The sequence below is a fragment of the Onychomys torridus genome, chromosome 2 (assembly GCF_903995425.1).
Source record: "Onychomys torridus chromosome 2, mOncTor1.1, whole genome shotgun sequence".
In the NCBI taxonomy this organism is placed as follows: Eukaryota; Metazoa; Chordata; class Mammalia; order Rodentia; family Cricetidae; genus Onychomys; species Onychomys torridus.
In genome coordinates this window covers 160,357,898-160,376,822 of record NC_050444.1, presented here as the reverse complement: position 1 = coordinate 160,376,822, position 18,925 = coordinate 160,357,898, and the positions used below count along the sequence as shown (strand labels likewise).

At 45.5% G+C, this 18,925-nt stretch overlaps 1 protein-coding gene across 2 annotated transcripts in view; it reads left to right on the top strand.

Moving 5' to 3' along the window:
- Window positions 1–18,925, top strand: part of Pex14 (peroxisomal biogenesis factor 14) — a 149,950-nt gene that overhangs the window by 25,245 nt on the left and 105,780 nt on the right. Inside the window, exons 2-3 of one of the 2 annotated variants that reach the window (XM_036179457.1) lie at window positions 607–654; window positions 5,076–5,141. In XM_036179457.1, coding sequence (XP_036035350.1) covers window positions 607–654; window positions 5,076–5,141 — 114 coding nt within the window. The remainder of the gene's footprint in view (window positions 1–606; window positions 655–5,075; window positions 5,142–18,925) is intronic. The other variant, XM_036179458.1, reaches the window with a different exon arrangement.

Genomic DNA, 18,925 nt, shown 5'->3' with positions numbered 1-18,925 from the left:
TGTGATGGGCAGTCCTTAACCAGTGTAGTAGCTGCTGCTGGTGGTAGTTTGTGGTACATCTCTTTGATCCCAGCACTTGGGAGGTTGAGGCAAGAGGACCAGGAGTTCAAGTTACAGTTACACAGTGAATTTGAGGTCAGCTTTGGCTACATGGAGACCCCGACACAGACACAAAACAACCCAAAGAAAACAGCAGTTGGCTTCAGGTAGAGAAAAACCTAGTGTGGGTAGCTGATGCCGCCCTGTGGCTGCCTTTGGTTCTACACTTTCTCTCTGCTCTGTTGTTCACTCTAGCTGGGAAGGTGATGAAAAGAAATGTAGGTCTCTCTTTAGGCTGTTCTCTGGTCTTTTTTTGTCTTGGCTCCCATCCTTTCTGCTTACATCTGATCCTTGGTCCTCCTGGGCAAAAGCAAGTCCTGTTCGTGAGGGGCCATGACAGTGAACCTACAAACAGTCCCTACGTTTCCTGGCAAATTTTGTCTTACAGCAGCCTGTGAAGAATAAAGAAAGACTTGGGTGCACTGCTTGGAAGCAGCACACCTTTGTTTTTCTGTTGTCCATTGGGTGGCACTGTGATCTTAGTTTTGTTTCTGGTTTTCTTTGCAGCCAAGCTCTTCTCCAGGAAGTGAAAATGTGGTACCTCGAGAGCCATTGGTAAGTACGAAAGGGCCAAGGGAACCTTTTCTAGTCATTGGAATCCTGTGTGAATGTAAAGAAGCCTGATGAACTATGGCTGCAACACCTTCAGGGGGCACCTAAATAGCATCCCAGTATGTGTTCCCTAGAGATGCCGCCCCTGACCTCTGGCCTCTGACTGTTTAGCACAAGGGATTAGCAAGACCTCTTGGGTCTTTCTCTGGAACCGAGGGCATCTGCCCTGGCAGCCAAGCAGCGCTTTGCTTGCTGCTGATTGTGGAACTAGAGTGACATCTGAAGTTGTAGCTTGTCAGCTTCCAGTTTTGGAAACTGAAAGAGCCACTCTGCTTCTCAGTGAAGAACCTGGGTGCCTTTTAAGGGACAGGTAAGAGGAGGGGCTCTGGTCTGCTCTGCTCAGTGATTCATTTGTGATAGGCATCACCTGTATTATCCTACCTAGACTCTGATAGGAAAGAGGCCTACTGAGTGCTGCATCACCTATGGTATCCTAGACTCTGGTAGGAAAGAGGCCTACTGAGTGCTGAAGGGCTTTTCTTTTTCTCCTTTTTCTTTTTTAAACAAGGAGGGTCATACTCTATAGTCTAGTCTATCCTTGAACTCACTAAGTAGCCTAGGCTGGGCTCAAGCTCACAACAGTTCTTCCATGGCCTCACAAGTGCTGGAATAAGAAGGCGATTGCCACCACATTCAACTGAGTAACTCTTTTTGCAGAGTGTTTTTGCAGATTTAGTGGTCTGAGCCAGAGTCCCTGCCTTCCTGCCTGCCTGCCCGCCTGCCCACCTGCCCGCCTGCCCTGTTTTCACTGTTTGGCATTTCAGGACTTGATGTAAATCCTGTGGGCAGGGTAGTAAGACCGGTTCTGTGCAAATCAGGTCAGTTTTAGGGGTGCGCCGCAAGCATTTGGTTTGACTTTGCCAGGCCTTTGCTCTCCTGGAATGGTGGTAACTGGTGAGCACAAGCCCAGGGCCAGGCTTTGTCTCTGCAGCTGTGTAGTGCAATCTCCCTGCTGTGCTCACTCTTCTCTTGGCTGAGTTGGAAGGTGGAAGGGATGATGTGAAGTCCTTGGCTGGTATGAACAGGTCCAGGTTCTAGCATGTTCTGAGGCTTTCTAGGCAGAGGGTGAGATGGATCTGGCTGTGCTGCAGATGGGCCCAGAGGACGCAAGTACCTCAGAGACTTCCAAGGGAGTGGCGATGTCATTCCTGCCACCTTCTGACACCAGTTATGGGCTCACACATCAGCATCTCCCTAGTCCCTCTTTTCACCCTCTTGGTGTTGCCTGCCTCTTCTTGGGGTGCTTCACCTGTCAGGAAGGGTGTCCTCTGTGGTCGGTCTGCTTCCAGGCCTTTCAGATGGAAGCTGTGATTTAGACTGAAGTCCAAACTGAACACAGTGCTCTTTTTTATCCCTTACTGCTATGGGTTCCTTTGAAACTTCCTGATTTGGCTCTCCATCCTAAGAAGTGAGGTCATGACTGAAAAAGCTCTTTGGAAGCCCAGAGTATCTTACACTGGCTAACTCCTGGGTTTAGGGGGAGCCCTGCAGGCCTGTGCTGTGCAGGCTTCTGAATGTGGCTCCTTCCGCTGCACTGTGCATCTGCCTGTTGGTTGGTTATGTTCTTTCTTTTCTGGGAGCCCCTGAGCAGTCTTCAAACCCTGGTAGCCTGTGATTGTCCAGAGTTCAGACTCATTCTCTCCAGGCCAACTCTACAATTACCTTATATTTAATTAATATTTTTTCTCCTCTTTACGTACTTACTGCATAATTGCTCAGAGGAAAGAAAACACATAGCAGCAATTTATATATATATAAAAAAAAAACAATAATTAAAAAAAAACCCGAAATAAACTCCCATCTCATTTGGGCTGATCCTGTGAGTTGGGTAATTAGGGCCCTATTAAAAGGTAGACCCTTTCTCCTCCCCCCCTTTTTTATTAATTTTTTTATATTAAACCCCCACAGTCTCTCAGTCATGCCCTTATTGCTTTTGGCCAGCCGTTTGCAGCAGCCTGATTAAATGAGTGTGCCAGCCGAGTTGTGTGGCCTTGTGAGAACAACTTCTTCCTCCTGGGAGTGGTGGCGGGAGGCTGGCGGCAGAGGAGCCCGTACAGGGCTAGCTTTTGGGGCAGGCCAGGGGCACAGGCTGAGTAACAGGAGAGCTCTTGGCTCCTGTGGACTGGTGACTGGCTGGATGACCATCCCAGGGTGCTGGAGCAGTGGGTAGCAGCTCAGGCCCACAGCTCTCTGCACAGGGCTGGGGTTTGGAAGCATGCAGTGCTCAGCTCCGTCAGCAGGGAGGGAGGCTGTTCACGCCCAGTGTGTTGGCTGCATCCTGCGTGCTTAACTGCAGTACTGGAGGAGAGACAATTACAGAATCAAACAGGCCTTGTTTTTAAGTAATTCGTGTGTTTTATTTGGGGAAGAAAAGGCATTTGTGTACATGAAACAATTAGCAAAAAGGGAACACTGTCTGTAATTTTAGGAAGAGCACAAAGTTGTGTATGATTCGGTGCAGAAGTGTCTGGCTGGGAGTCGGAGAAGGGCGCCTTGTTCAGGGAATGAGGAGGAGGGTTGTTGAGTGGGAGCTTAGGGATAGTTTCTGAGTTATCTGAAGCTAGGTCTTGAGGAATATGGTGATAAAGTTATGTTGTTTTTTTTTGTTTGTTTGTTTGTTTTTTGTTTTTTCGAGACAGGGTTTCTCTGTGTAGTTTTGGTGCCTGTCCTGGAACTCGATTTGTAGACCAGGCTGGCCTCGAACTCACAGAGATCCACCTGCCTCTGCCTCCCGAGTGCTGGGATTAAAGGTGTGTACCATTATGCCTGGCTTGCTTATGAATCTTGTATAAAATTCCTTATAATAGTTGTTTTCTGGGCTCTGCCCTGGAAGCATTAAGCACAAGATGCTGAAGGCAGATAATTGTATTTTGTTTTCCAGAACTAAATGATCATTAGGGCTGGGTTGTAGCTCAGTTGGTAGGATGCTTCCCTAGCCTTGAATGCTACCTGAAGCCTTGGGTTCCACCCCCAGCACTACATAAAACAGGAGAGGTGGTGTATAACTACATTCCTAGCACATGGGAAGTAGAAGCAAGAGAATTGAAAGTTCAAGGTCATCCTTAGCTACATAAGAAGTTTGAAGCCAGCTTTGGCTAAATGATACCTTGTCTCAACAGAACAAAACAAAACAAAAAACAAAATCACCACCAAGAAAAAACCTAGATGATCATTTAAAAAATTGATTTATTTTTATTTGGGGTGTGTTTGTGTGTGTGTGTGTGTGTGTGTGTGTGTGTGTGTGTGTGAATGTGGGCATGCATATGCTTCAGCACTGCATGTGCTCTATACATGTAGAAATCAGCTTTGGGCCGGGAGCCTTTAGTCCCAGCCTTTCGTCCCAACACTCTGTGAGTTCGAGGCCAGCTTGGCCTACAGAGTGAGATCCAGGACAGGCTCCAAAGCTACCCAGAGAAACCCTGTCTCGAATAAAACCAAAAAATAAGATAAAATAAAATGAAATAAAAATAAAAGAAAGAAAGAAAGAAATCAGCTTTGGGAAGTTGGTTCTCTCCTCCCCTGTGGGCTCTGGGGATTAAACTCAGGTTGTCACTCCTGTGTGGCAAATGCTATTTGTTATCTGCTGAGCCATTTTACTAAATCCTAGATGATCATTTTGAAGTAAAATTTCTCCTTATTAAAAACTACAATTCAGGACTGGGTGTGGTGGTGCACACCTTCAGTCCCAGCCTCGAGAGGCAGAGGCAGGTGGATGTCTGAGTTTCAGGCCAGCCAGCTTTGCTTCTCTTTTCCACTGTGAGTTCTGAGGGTAAAACTCTGGCTCGCATGGAAAGCAGTTTACCTGCTGAGCCGTCTCCCTGGTCCTGAGGCAAGGAATTGTGAGGCCTCCAGAGGGCTGATCTTTGTCTTCTCTCAGATGTGTTGAAAACAGCCTGTGACTCTCCTGCAGAACCAGGACTCTGGCCATGCATGTATGCCCATACTGGGGCTCATGTAGAACCTCGCCTGGTTCCCTGGGCTTTTGATCCCCTGAGGGGATCAGAAAAAGGTTTTAAGAATGAGGGCTGTTGGGCATGTGGTGCACTCAGGAGGTGGAGAAAGGAAGACCATGAGACCAAAGCCAACCTTGGAACTATGTGGTGAGATCTTGCATGTGGAAAGGTAGAGTACTCTAACATATGTGAAGCCTGGTTCCAACACAGAACAAATGAATGCATGGGACAACCTGGTTCTTGTCTTGCTGGGATGCTGAAATTAGGCTTAGGTAAGCTCAGGTTTCTTTCTAGTTATGTGATTTCTGGTTAGTTGAAGTGCTAAATGAGGTTTAGTTTGCATATCTGCTTATTTGTTTCCCCTCTGTTTCTCAATATTCAGCGACACTATTGCTCACCTACTTTACACAGGCCCTGTGTTTGGTTCCACTAGACTTTCAGCTTCTTGCTCTTGGACACCAAATTCTCTCTAAATGGGTGAGTTTCCTGCTGTCTTTGCTGCCTCTAGCTTGTAGGTATAAGGGCTTTCCATTTGTTTGTTTGTCTGTTTGTTTTGATACAGTGTCTGACTCTGTGGGTCAGGCTGTCCTTATCTGGCCTCCTGCTGCCCTACCTCCTGAGTGCTGGGATCGCAGGCATGCACTACCCACTGTGCTGTCTTACTTCCAGTCTGCTCCCTTCTCCAAAGAGAATAGTACATTTCTACCTTGTCAGCTTTTCTAGGTTAAAACTTTGCCTTGATTAAGACATTGTCTTGGGGTTGGGGATTTAGCTCAGTGGTAGAGCACTTGCCTAGCAAGCACAAGGCCTGGGGTTCGATCCTCAGCTCCAAAAAAAAAAAAAAAAAGACAGAGTCTTAATCACTGTATAAAACCATGCTGGGCCTGAGACTTGTTGTGTAGAGGATGCTGCCTTGAACTTGCAGCGATTCTCTTAGCTCTGCCTCCCTGGTATTGGAATTGCAGGTGCTCATCATCTTACCCAGTTTAGATTATCATTATTATTTTAACGTGTGTGTGTGTGTGTGTGTGTGTGTGTGTGTGTGTGTGTGTGTGGTGTGGTGATCCTAATGTGCCATAGCACTTGTGGAGAGGTCAGAGGACAACTTTTGGGAATTGGTTTTCTTCTTCCATGTGGGTTGTGGGGTTTGAATTCAGGTTGTCAGGACTGGTAGAAGTGCTGTTAACCTGTTGAACCATCTCAATACACTGAACTCTTATAAAAAAAGATGCCCTGCCACTGCAGATTTGGTGGTCTCAGTATGGAAGTACTCCATGTATGTAGCCTTTGGCTTTTTCTTCATGAGATCAAGGTGGAACCTTGCATGCTGTGGGGTTCCACAGCATATCTGCATTTAGTTAGTCCTTTTGGGGGAGCTCACACCTGGAATGCCTAAGATTTTTTTCTTGCTTTGTTTTGTTTTGTTTATTTTGAGATAGTCTCACTATGTATACCTGACTGGCCTGGAACATATAGACCAGGAGAGGCTCAAACTCACAGAGATCTGCCTGTCTGTGTCTATTGCGTACTGGAATTAAAGGCGTGTGCTACACAGCTCAGCTCAGCTCTTCTCCCCACCCTTCAATGTGTATGGATGTTTTGCCTTCCTTGTATGTATATATATGTGTGTGTGTGTACCATGTATGTGCCAGGTGCCTGAGGAAGCCAGAAGAGGGCACTAGATCTTTTAGAACTGGAGTTACAGACAGTTGTGATCTGTCCCGTGGGTGCTGGGAACTGAATCTGGGTCCTCTGTAAGAACAGCAAGTGCTCTTAACCACCAGGCTACCTCTCTAGCTCCTTTTCTTTTCTTTTCTTTTTTTTTTTTTTTTTTTTTTTACACCAGCTCACTAGCGGCTGGTTATCAAAAGGCTATTAATATCTTGATGAATCCATGGAGACAGTACTGTAAGCATCTCTTTAAGAATGGTTATGGCGGGCTGGAGAGGTAGCTCAGAGGTTAAGAGCACCGACTGCTCTTCCAGAGGTCCTGAGTTCAATTCTCAGCAACCACATGGTGGCTCACAACCATCTATAATGAGATCTGGCGCCCTCTTCTTGCATGCAGAAATACATGCAAATAGAACACTGTAAACAATAAATAAACCAATCTTAAAAAAAGGAAAAGAATGGTTGTGGCTGGTTGCCTGTCTACTATATCTCTAGGTGTGTTCCTGACAGTCTTCCCCAGGGTTGTGTCTTTTGCAACTTTTGTGGTTAGAATACCTTGCTGTACTAGTTGGCAGGATCACTGGGAATAGGTGGTTCTTATTTTTTCCCCATTAGAACATTTTTGAAGGATGACATTCAGATGCTCAATACATTTCTTTGTGCATACTCATGTATGCATGTGTGTACGTGCATGTATATAATAGCATAACAAATGTAAACAAATATAAAATTCAAAGTATTCTGTGGGAAAATTTGGCAGGGGTGGGGGCATTAAGATGATCTCACTCAACAGTCTCGGCTGTGTGGAACTCATTATAAAGCTCAGATTGGGCCTCAAACTTATGGCAATTCTCCTGCCTCAGTTCCCAAGTGTTAGAATTATTAAGTACAGAAAATTATACTTGTTTTTGAGACATTTGTGAAAATGTTTTACACACATGACTAATGAAACCAGAAATGTTGGAATCTTGGGAAGTTGTCACTCTTTCCAGGAAGGTAGTAAACGTGGCAGAGTAGTTTAAGAATTTCATACTGGCTTGTCACTTCTGCCCTTTTCTTGCTCAGGGACCTCTGTCAGGATGTAGTGAATAGGGATGGTACCAGACAGACAGTGCAAACTCCATTACTTTGTTTTTATAAGGGACGGGGTTATATTGCCCAGGCTGCCCTTGTTCTAGGGACTCCCTTGTTGCTGGCTGTATTTGCTGCTGAGAAACTCGGGAACAAAACCACATGTAAAGAGTTTGAGGATGGGGCTGACAGTGCCTCTTGATGGTGAGTCTGTCACTGTGTGATGAGCCAGGATAGGAAGACACACTGGCTTTCTCCTTCCCCACTCCCCCTCCTAAGTAGTCTAAAACCTTTAGTGAGGAAAATGTACCCTTTTACCACTAATGTTCACATAGACCAGCTCCTGGTGGGGAAGGTGCCTGTGCTTCCCTCTTCCTGACAGATCTGGGAGGAACCTGGTTAGCTCTAAATGCTGAAATGGATGAACTGGAAAAAAGCCTCATTCCATTTCTGGGTGGCTCTAATCTCCAGGCCACTTACTGATTTTGAAATTACTGCCTCTTCCTACTGCATCCTTCCTGTTATAGTCTGAGGAGGTTTATGGAAAAGACTAGGCGGTGCCTTTAGTTGTTCCCTCTTTCAGGTAGATGAGGAGGTTGTTTTTTCTGTTTGGTGGTATTCTTTTACAAATAATTATTAGATGAATCGAAACTCTTGGGGTAATAATTAGAGAAACGGCATTGAGACATTCCCCTTTGTTTATGCTTTAGCTTCCTGGCTTCCCATAGCTATGTTTGTGTGTGCTGTGGCTCCTGTAAAGAGAGGCCTTGCCTGCCCTGGAGATCGCTGAACAGCGCTCTTAGTTTGGAGAGACAGGCTTCAAGGCTGGAGCGGTTGTATGCCTTTTTCTGAGCATGCTGAGGGAGGTTTGTTTTTAATCTAGTCCTGACGTTCTCTAAGAAGGAAGCCTGTGGCCCCCCTTGCTCCTGGAGGTGTAGGTTGAGTTTCTCAGCTGTTCCAGTAGAGCTGCTGAAGGTGGAATCCACGCCTCTTACTGGGGCAGAGGGACATTCCAAAAATGCTTTTCCTCTGTTTAAAATTGATCATTATCTACTTGAAAAATTTTCATGTATAAATATCTTTTAGTATGACCCATAGGGTGGCAAACACGGAACCCCTAAGGCCTTCTGAAGAGCACTGAGCATGCTGTTCTTAGGACAGCCATGTGCCCCACGTTTCCAGGATAATTTCCATTTAAAAATGTTTGAGCCCATTGTCAAACTACACAGACTGATTGGGCTTGAAAAATATGCCCCGTAGTTAATCCCCTGTGCGTGGTGCAGAGCTGCAGGGAGATAAAGTGGTGCTTGGGAGAAGGACGTATCTGCTGCCCTTCCCTCTCCCCTCCCAGCTCTCCTTTCTTTTATGGTTTGTAGTTATAACCAAGATTTATGCTTGTTGCTCCACAAATCTTCGCTCTGCCATTATGAGTTTGTCCGAGCAGGCTCGAGATGGGCTGACATTGAGTGATTCTGGAGGTAAATCTGTCTAGGGGCACCCCTTGACAATCAGAGGCAGAGAGGGGCTAACACATGGCCCCCAGCGGAGCGTGGGTGTGGATGAATTACCCTGTCTAGGAGATGCTTGCACCGCCACCTTTGTGACCTCCTGCCTGGAAGCCACCGCGGCTGCAGCTCCTCTGTCTGCAGTCTGTGAGGTGGCACTCAGCTTGTTCCTTTTTTACTAAGGGATCTTCCAGAAGGCCTCTCACTGTGACTCAGCCAGGCCCAGTGAGGGGATCTTTGGGGTAGGGCCTTTTCCTAGCCTTGTGGTAACCAGGAGTTAGTTGCCAATAGAATCCAGCTAGCAAGTTGAATGTTTGTATAAATGGTTTCACATTTTTCCACACTTCACTGGAAGTGGATTTTGGAAATGAGGACTGAGCATTTACTTAACAATTCTTCCCCCTTTCCTGTATTTTCCTTTTCCAGCTTTTCTCCTTATGTGCTTTCTTCTTTTTTGAGATAGGGTCTCACTTTATAGTCCAGGCTGGCTTTGAACTTGTTTCCCATCATGCCTGCCTTTTGCATATACATTAAAAATATTGTTTTACATTTATTTATTTATTTGTGTGTGTGTGTATACACATGTGCGTGTGCATGCATGTGTGCACATATGATGTGCCATGGCACACATGTGGAGCTCAAACTCAAGTCCTTCATTCTTGGTGGCAAGTGCCTTTACCTGCTGAGCCTTCTCATTGGCCCTGGATGTACTTTTGAGAGCTGTTACAGATCTCCTGTGAAATAAAATAGGGTTCCCCTAAGCATATATTTCTTTCTTTCTTTCTTTTTTCTTTTTCTTTTCTTTTTTCTTTTTTTTTCTTTTTTTTTGAGACAGGGTTTCTCTGTGTAGTTTTGCGCCTTTCCTGGATCTCACTCTGTAGCCTAGGCTGGCCTTGAACTCACAAAGATCCGCCTGCCTCTGCCTCTCGAGTGCTGGGATTAAAGGCGTGCGCCACCACCGCCCAGCTTCATATATTTCTTTAAAAGTGTCAAGAGCTTCTTTTGACAGCCTATAACTCAGTGGTTCTCAACTGTGGGCCTCTGTCTCGGGGTGTTGAACGACCCTTTCACATCGGAAAACACAGATGTTGACATTACAGTTCAAACAGTAGCAAAATTACAGTTAGGAAGTAGCGATGAAAGTAATTGTATCGTTGGAGGTCACCACACCATGAGCCATTCAAATCCAAATGCATTACAGGGTCACAGCCTTAGGAGGATTGAGAACCACTCCTGCAACTGGCCAGTCTGCCTTTCCGTCTCTAGAACCTCCTCACTGGCCAGGGGCTCCCACATTCTTCCTCACTCTGCATGTCAGTCGGCCAGTTCCTAAACCTCCTCTGCCAGGTGTGCTTCTTATGGAGCAGTACTGCTTCATCAAATGTGAAGAGAGAATGCTACAAGAGTGATGTGTTCTGTAAAGATGAATGTGACAAGAATTTTCTACTAAAAATCAAGTTACAGTGTGGTAAATGTGAACTAAAAAGACTGCCATCAAATTCAGCATGAGACAGCAAACACCAGGCTGAGACCATACAGCTCCAGAAGAATCCACACTGCTTTTGTAATGGCTGTAGGCTCTTGCTTTGCCTTAGAAATGTGGAGGGTGTGTTGTGGGTGGGGTTTATTCAGGAGAAAGATGTCTGGGAACTCCAGTCTGTGGGCCCACACTCAAAGGAAAGGTCTTGGCTCCACATCAAAAGATTAGTGAATGACTGTACATTTATAGGTTTTCAGTTAGTATAAAATGTGGAAGGTATGTAGAGTAGGCTCCATTTTTAATGATTCTTCAATTTAACTGAAAACAATTTCTTTTATTAACTGAGCAATTATTAGCTCTGATCTCATAGGCCAAGAGGGCTATTGTGTAGTTCTGTGGCCTCAGTGCTTGTTTCTTTATTTTTGTATGGTTCAACTGTCACACCCCTGTGAGGATTCTTATCTTATAGTGAGGGACCTGAAGCCCAGGGTAGTCAGGCCCCCCAGAGCCAGTGTAGTGGACTGAGATTCGAAGTCTTAGATGCGTACTGCTGAACTTGAGCAGATGGGAAATGCGGATCTGGGTAGAGTGTTGACCTCACCTTCCCTGGCACTGTCCTGGTGAGATGTTGCAGACAGGCTGTGGCTGTGGCAGGGACTGCCTGCTACTCTGTGCTTGCTTTCAGGAGCTCTTGCCTTACTGTGTTCTCCCTGGTTGGAGTCTTTTGTGTGCATCTTCGCTGTTGAAAAGGCACTTATTAATTTATCACAGGTGATGTGCGCCTCTTCAGGCTCGGAGGAGGCGTCTGCACCCATGTACCTCACTAATGACAGGTTATGAGATCGAGGGAGATAATAGGATCTTTTCATCTGATGTCTCTGTGGAAGCTGCTACATCTCAGGTAGCTTCTAGGGGGCAGCAACTGCCTGTTATTTCATCTCCTGCTGGCAGAGTGAAGATTAGACAAGCGAGCAATTTGCTTTCTGACTCCAGCTCTTAAAGCAGTGCTGTGCGGGTCCTCCGGGAGTCACCGGGATCCACCAAAGTAAAGGAAACTCAATATCCAGGATCCTCTGTTTCCCCTTCCTCTGCCCCTCAGGTAAATGCTTTATCTGTATCCCCATCAGCATCTACACATTCTTCCCTGTCAGTTAAGGCAGCAGCCTTCACCTTCTTTGAAGATAAGAGAATTGAGAGCCTTTAAGGAGTGTAGGCTTTTTGTCAGCTCCTTCTTGCTGCCAACTGCTAGCCATCAATAACCCACTCCCAGTGCTGTGAGGCTTGGAGCCGGCTCCATGAGTCTTGTCTTACTCTGGTGAGAATGCACTGTCATGTGGTCGATTACCTGTTTGTTTCCCTTGCAACCCTGGCAGCCTCCAGAGGTTTCTCTATAATTCCAAACTGCTTCTGTCAGAAGCACATTGAGGGAAAAACTTTGGGTTTGCTGCTTGTTGGGATTTGGGGGTCTAAGACTGATTACTGGGTCCTGGGCTCTGTTGGAAGTGGGTAAACCAGACAGCCTTCCCAGAAGAGCCCCTTCTACCCTGGCCCTGAGCTCCAGCTGTGTGGCTAAATCAGGTCCTGTAAAACCTGGGTGGTGCTGGTGCACACAGAGAAGCCACTTGGCCTGGAGACGGGTGTTAAGGGTTAGCCAGGAATGCTGTCCTGGCCCCTGTGGGAGGGGCAGCCAGCCAGGGCCCTTCTTGTGGCTTTACTTTCTGATGGGCTTTCCTCTGAGGCTTCTGGGGTCCTGGGAATTGGGAGAGCCTCCCCACAGAGTGCCCCTCAAAGACAAAGACAGGGCAGCTTCACCTCTCTAGTTCTGTTGTTTCTCTAGAAAGACATTGTATAGACTTTGTTAATGAGCAGAAGGAGTAACTAGAAACAGGGCAAATCATTTAACATTGAATTGATTTGATAACTTCTGTTTATCAGATGATTAGTATTATTGTTATTTCTATTGGAGTTTTGAAGATTTCATCTTGAGCTCTACAGGCTTATTTATAGGAGATTTCTTCCTTTGTAGTATCTAGAAATCACTTTATTTCCAGTGAAATCCGGACAGAACAGAGGTTTCTCTTCTGTGACACGCCCCCCTCCCCATTACCTCATGGACTCTTGTCAGGTAGGGTATCCCCTGCTGACCAGACTGTAGCTAATACTGGCTGGAGGAGCCCTGTGGTGTTTGTTTTTGCAGTTCCTGGATTTGTTTTAATGTACAATTGATTTTTTAAAATGTATTTAATTATTTTTTTCTTACCTCATAAGGATTAACCTGCACAAACCTCATTTTATCCCAAGTGTGGCTTTGGGAGGAAGGGAGAAGAAAATTGAGTTTCTCTAGCGTATTTTATTCTTTCACTTTTGATTTTCCCGAATAGTGTCTCCTGCCCTAGCAGCTCTATAAAATACAGTGTATTTCCTGGTCATTACTTACTCATTACTAACTGGTCTCTCCTGCTTGCCTTTGTCTGTGAAGTAAATACAGGGGCCTAACGAGAATTGCTGGCTCTATCACAGGCTCACCAATTACAGATCAACAGGGAAGGCAGCCCAATGGTGGTTGGTGGTTGGCGCTGGCTGCCCACCTAGCAAATGTGAGCTATCATCCTGTTTCGGCCATCAAGCTGGCTTTACTATGTCAGTCCTTTTGTAGTTCTATGCTTTGGCTTTCCTGATTGCCTCTCATGGTTTTCCTGCTACAGGCTTTAGCCTTATTTTATCCCAGCATCTGTTCTTGTATCTACCTTGTCTTAGTTTATGTCTCCTCGTCATGCTTCTGAGGTGTTCATGTATGTAAGAAACAGGATCTCACTATGTAGCCCTGGCTGGTCTGGAACTCTCGTAGATCACATTGGCCTAGACTCACCTGCCTTTGTCCCTTGAGTGCTGGCATTAAAGGTGTGTCCTACCATGCCCAACCTTCATGCATAGTCTTGACTTGTAGGAGGTAGGGTGCATATACATGAGTAGGCCTTGTACATGCTAGAGAAAAGCTCTACTGCTGAGCTGCACCTGAGCTTCTACCTTCCCTTGGGACTCTCTGGTGCTAGCTAAGGAGCCAGCTCAGAGTCTGTGCATGCTATATTCACTGAGTTGTACACCCAGTTGGAAAATGGTCTCTCTCTCTCTGTCTCTCTCTCTCTGTCTCTCTCTTTTTAAAGACATGGTTTCTCTGTGTAGCTCTGGCTATTCTGAACTTCCTTGGTAGACCAGGTTGGCCTCGAACTCTTGTAGATCCACCTGCTTCTGCCTCTTGAGTGTTAGAACTAAAAGCATGCACCACCACACCCTGCTAGGGAAGTGATCTTTTGAAACCATTTTTTTTTTTAACCTTTCTGCCTGCTGAATCCAAAAGTAAAGGTGTCTCTGTGAACACACCCAATTAACTTCCTTTTAAGTGCTACCGATCTGCAGTCTACACAAAGCACAAAGCAGAGGAAACTGCATTTCACATTAGGTGTCTGAGTAGTAAAGGAGTCTCTGTGTTCCATGGATGTGTGTCCACACAGAATATATTTGTGTCTGTTTTTTTCCCCAGGTATTGGCACATAGATACCTTGCTGAGCCTGCTATCGGATGGCTGTGTGCTATATCCCTTAGCTCCTGGATGGCACTCCGTCCACCCTTGTAGACTCACTCACACAGGCTGGAGGTGATGAGCCAAGAGTTAGTTGGATTGGACAGTTGCTGCCTGCCGGGAACCTAGGGTGCAGTGCTCCCACTGGGGTACACATGTACTGATGTTGAGTGGAGCATTGCCACATGGGCAACCTAAAGGGGCATTTATGAATGGGAACACCAGAGGCAGCATTAGAACTGAGGCCTTTATAGCCTTTCCATTCTTATGGTTTAAATCTTGACAGTATTTATTTACTTGCCGTGACACTGGGACCGGCAGAGACAGCACTCACTCCCACCTTCTCGCTCTTCCCCACATCCTGTCCTGTAGCTGCGGTGCATGCTAGGCATCACTGTGTGTGCAGGCAGAGCTGCTCTTCTTTCACTTTGTCTAGAAACAGCCCCTTTTGACTCAAGTTGGAACCCGATGACTCACCATTCTGTTTGCTTCATTGCAATTGTCTCCTCTAATGCCCCGAAAGCTGTAAGCTACAAACGCCAAGGAGGGTTTTGTCTGTCTTTCTCTGTGAGCTCGTCTGTCATCTCTTATCTTGTCTTTTATGTTTCTCTTTCCCTCTTTCCTTTCAGAATTGTTTTCTCTTTAGTTACTCTCTCTTTCTGTCCCTCCCTTCCTTCCTGCCTCTTGCTCACCTTTGATGCTGCGGCATCTGTAGTTGACAGAGTTTTTGCTAACATCATGATGCATTCTCTCCAGCTGTAATGCTATTTGATTGAAGTGTATACCCCCAATTAAAACATTTGTTTTAGATTTGTCTTATGTGTATGAGTGTTGTGCTGCATATGTGTATGTGTACCTCATGTGTGCCTGGTGTCCTTGAGGTCAGAAGAGGGTATCAGATGCCCTGGAACAGGAGTTAGGGATGGTTGTGAGCTACCATGCACGTGCTGGGAACCAAACCTGGGTCCTCGCAAGAGCATCAGGTGCTGTTAACCACAAGCCATCTCTCTAGCATCTACCCCACATTTTTGTGTGTGGTGTGGAAAAGGAGCTGTCCTTGCATGTCAGGGTTTATAAAAGCACTCACTGGGTTCAGTGCTGAAAGCTGAGTGCCGTATCGAGTCATAACAGTAACTCATTTTTAGGATTACACACATTTTGTAAGATAAGAGGCATCCGAGGCCTATCCTCCAAGTCCATTTCCCCCACCAAATGGCTGCCACAATCACAGCAGGACCAGCTGTCTAGAACTTACTGGATTGGCTTCTAAGGGACTGTGATTTTTAGGGGCGGTAGGACTTGTGACTTGTAGGAACTGAGGCCTGTGACTTCTAAGGCATTTGTTTACCATAAGACTGTAGCAAAATGTGTATTGCTATTATTATATCATGCTAACCCTTTTAACCCTGAAAATGCTCTGTACCTGGAGTTCTGTTGTGAAGGGCAGGTGTCTGTAGGTAGGGTGGGGTAATCTACAGTTGTAAGTACTAGGGCTTTCAGCTAGGACTTGGAGAATCTTTTTTCCTGATACTTGACACTGTGGCACTTGACTGAGTCACCTGATTGATGACATGAGCATCATTGGGTGTTAAACACCTGGCCAGGGAAACAGGGACTCTCTGTGGGTTTACTCAAAGCATGGCAGACAGATTGTCGAATTTTAATGAAGATGGGGTGGGTCCCTGCTGCTCAGCTGCTTTGGAGCATAATAGCCCCCAGCATTAGCTCCAGGGCTTGTTGGTTGGAAACCTGCACGGGTGTCAGCATCCAACCCACATTTGTCAGACCCTTGAGTCCAGCAGTACTCATCTTAGCAGTAACTAGTTCTGTGGAAAGATGTGGTAACTTCAGAAGTTAGGAGCAAGTCAGGAGTAAGAAGAAGTAGGAACTTCTCAGTCAAACACCCCTGTCCTCTTTCTTCTTTTTAAAAGGTCTTTGGCCATTTTTAGCTTTTAGAAGAGTCATCTCCTAAATTCTGTTAGAATAATCCTTCCTCCCATATACCTTGAAGGAAGGAGACTACTTTCCATGGTGTGTGTGTGTGTGTGTGTGTGTGTGTGTGTGTGTGTGTAGTACTAGATATATAGGATTTCGTCACAATATTTAAGAGTTTTTAAGACGGAACTCTGTATGTACACTGGGTACTGTTCACACAGGGTGCTGTATTCTCTCATGTGGCTGGATGTTTCATTCACTAGCCCTGGTGCTGAGGATCAGAAAATCACAGACCTCTTAACTTAGTACACCGACCTTCTCAGGCTAAGGTAGGAGCAAGTACCAGGTTCAAATTCAGATACTGCCACTCCTCTCTGAGGACAGCAGTTTGAATAGAATTATTTTAAATTATTCTAAAATTTCTGGCCATTTTAATTAAACTTTGGTATGGGGTGGCCCTGTAGCTGCTTATGACCTGGGTGATTGCTCATAGGTCCCGGAGGCAGCCCATCCAGTGTCCCTCAGCAGCTCCCACTTCATTTCCTTCTAGGGCATGTCTTCTCCCTTCCTAGTCAGGGCCTGTGTTTCAAGGAGCCCAAGGATCATTTAGTGTTCGTGGCCTGTGCCTTCCTTGGCTTTGCTGCTGAGCTATCCAGCAGGGGTGCCAATTCTTCCATTTAGCTGACTATTATATAGCCCTTAAAAGGGAAGGGTTTATTTTAGCTGGCTGCTATATTGATTGCTATAGGGACGTTTCTATTTTCACTGGCTGCTATATTGACTGGGAAAGGGAAAGGGGCTGTATTGCCGGGAGCTGTCATATTGACTGTTACAGAAAAGATCTGTATTTAAGCAGTACCAGTGCACTGGGATCTCCCAGGCAGGATATTAATGCTAATTCATCCGCTCACCCCCTGCCGTGAGTGTTATTTGTTTAAATCTGTAGATTCCCACAGCGCGTTTATATCCTCACTAGAGTGAGCTCTGTTCCCTGTAATTATTTAACATTATATGCTGATATAAATTGTAACAGTTAAAGAATGGTAATGAGTAGCCAAAAAAGAAAAGAAAAAAAAAAAAAGAAACAGGAAAACAGAAAAAAAAGAAAGGGAGAAAATATATGAAATAGTATAGATGTGAGTATGTGTGAGTATGTGTGTGTATGTGTGAGTATATGTGTGTATGTGCATTCATGTATGCATTCAGTGGGAGACATGGCAAGGTCCAGCTCTAAAAGCAGCAGCAAGCTTCTGGTTCCCTTTTTCCACTTACAGTTGATAGGGACAGTCTTGTTCAGTCCAGCTATTATGCACCTGCATGTATGTGTAGGTGTTCACATGGTGCACATGTGCTCACACCTCCCACCGGAAGGAGACTGTTGATGTGTGTTACACTGAACAGTGTTTGCACGTGTGGAAGCATGTACATCTGGCCCAGGTGGGATAAACCATTTACCCCTTAGCAATTCAGCTTCAGGAAAAGTAGTTGATTTTTCCTTCAAGTCCCACCTCATGGTCATAAAGGAACTCTGCCTAAAACGCTGTTCCCCAGGGGCTGCCCTCTGGGGATGCTCAGCTGGGATTAAACTAATGGGCCATTGGGTGTCACTGTCGATCTGCTGGCTGGAGTTGAAAGTGGTTTCTTTGCTGGGGTACTGGATTTCAGTAGAAACAAGCTTTTATTGCCCAAGTTGGAGATGTTATGTGTTAGAGATGTTTGAGAGTTCTCTCAAAAAGTAGTTATTTTGTTTGCTTGATTTTGTTATGTTAAGCTTCAAGCATGTTTATTGTTCTTGAAAATTGTGTGCTGATTGCAAGCTCTGTTTGGATGTAACCCGCAGTGCATCCAGATGAGGACTTCCGATGAGCAGAGGACTGGTCCTCTTAATGCATTCTAGCAGCCTAGTAGAAAGGAGGGCTGAAGTGGGCAAGAATCTGAAAAAGGAGGAGGAAAATCTTCTTTAGAAGCATGCACTGGGTGAGCAGTTGCCCCTCCCCTGCTGCGGAGGTGGGAATTGCTCACTGAGAGAGCTCTGGCTGATGTCTGGTTGCACAGGGGCAGAGGAGTGAGCTGTGAGGCAGCATGGAGCCATGCCAGGCTTCACCACAATTCATACTGTGTCAGTTTAATAAATGCACTACTTAAATTATGAAATTACAAAAGAAAAAAGAGAATGCACTTATTCAGACTCTTAATACATTAAAAATAAGGCATTAAAACTCTGACTTTTTTTTTTTCTTCCAGAATCAATAATGAACAGGAAGGGTTGTAGACATTAACAGTCACGGACATCCAAACTCTTATACATAAATTATCTTAGAAAAAATGCACAGAAGACTTGAATAATGTAAATACATTAATGCATTTAATAATTTAAACATTAAAGCACAAGCAGGAATTTGAGGCAGAGGCAGATCTGAGGTAAGGGATTGGTCCTAGAGCGCGTGTGTCCTAGGATCGATGGGTGATTTCCCCTTGAGACACCCTGGAAAGAGAGTGCCTGGCTGGCTGGTGTGGCTGCCCATGCCAAGAATCCTTGGACATTCCTGATCTCAGCTACTCGCAGCCCTTATTTTTGTGCATCCCAACCTTCATCTTTAGTTTTTGCGTTCTCCAGTCTTCTGTTTTTACCTGTTTGTTTGATAGAAAATTAAATGCTTCCACTTCAAATAACAGTGAACTTAGAGAATGTTTTGGTTGGAAAACCAGACCAAACTTACAATTCTTTGGCCATCTCTGGCTGTTTGTGCTTTGGGAAGAAGGAGTCAGATGGATGTGGAAACTGGGTGTAGAGGGAGTGCAGAAGTGATGATGGCCCATGCTAGCTAGTCCCTGGGCACTGGGCATAACAGTGGCAAGTGACCCGTGCCAGGAAGCAAGGTAGATGTTGTGCAGGAAGACTCAGTGCTTGGTGAGCATGCCTTGCATTAATGTGCCAGGCTGACTGTTAGCTAGACTGATGCCACGTTTTTCACCTCTCCACACTGTGTTCACTGTGGCAGAAACTTACTGAAATGTT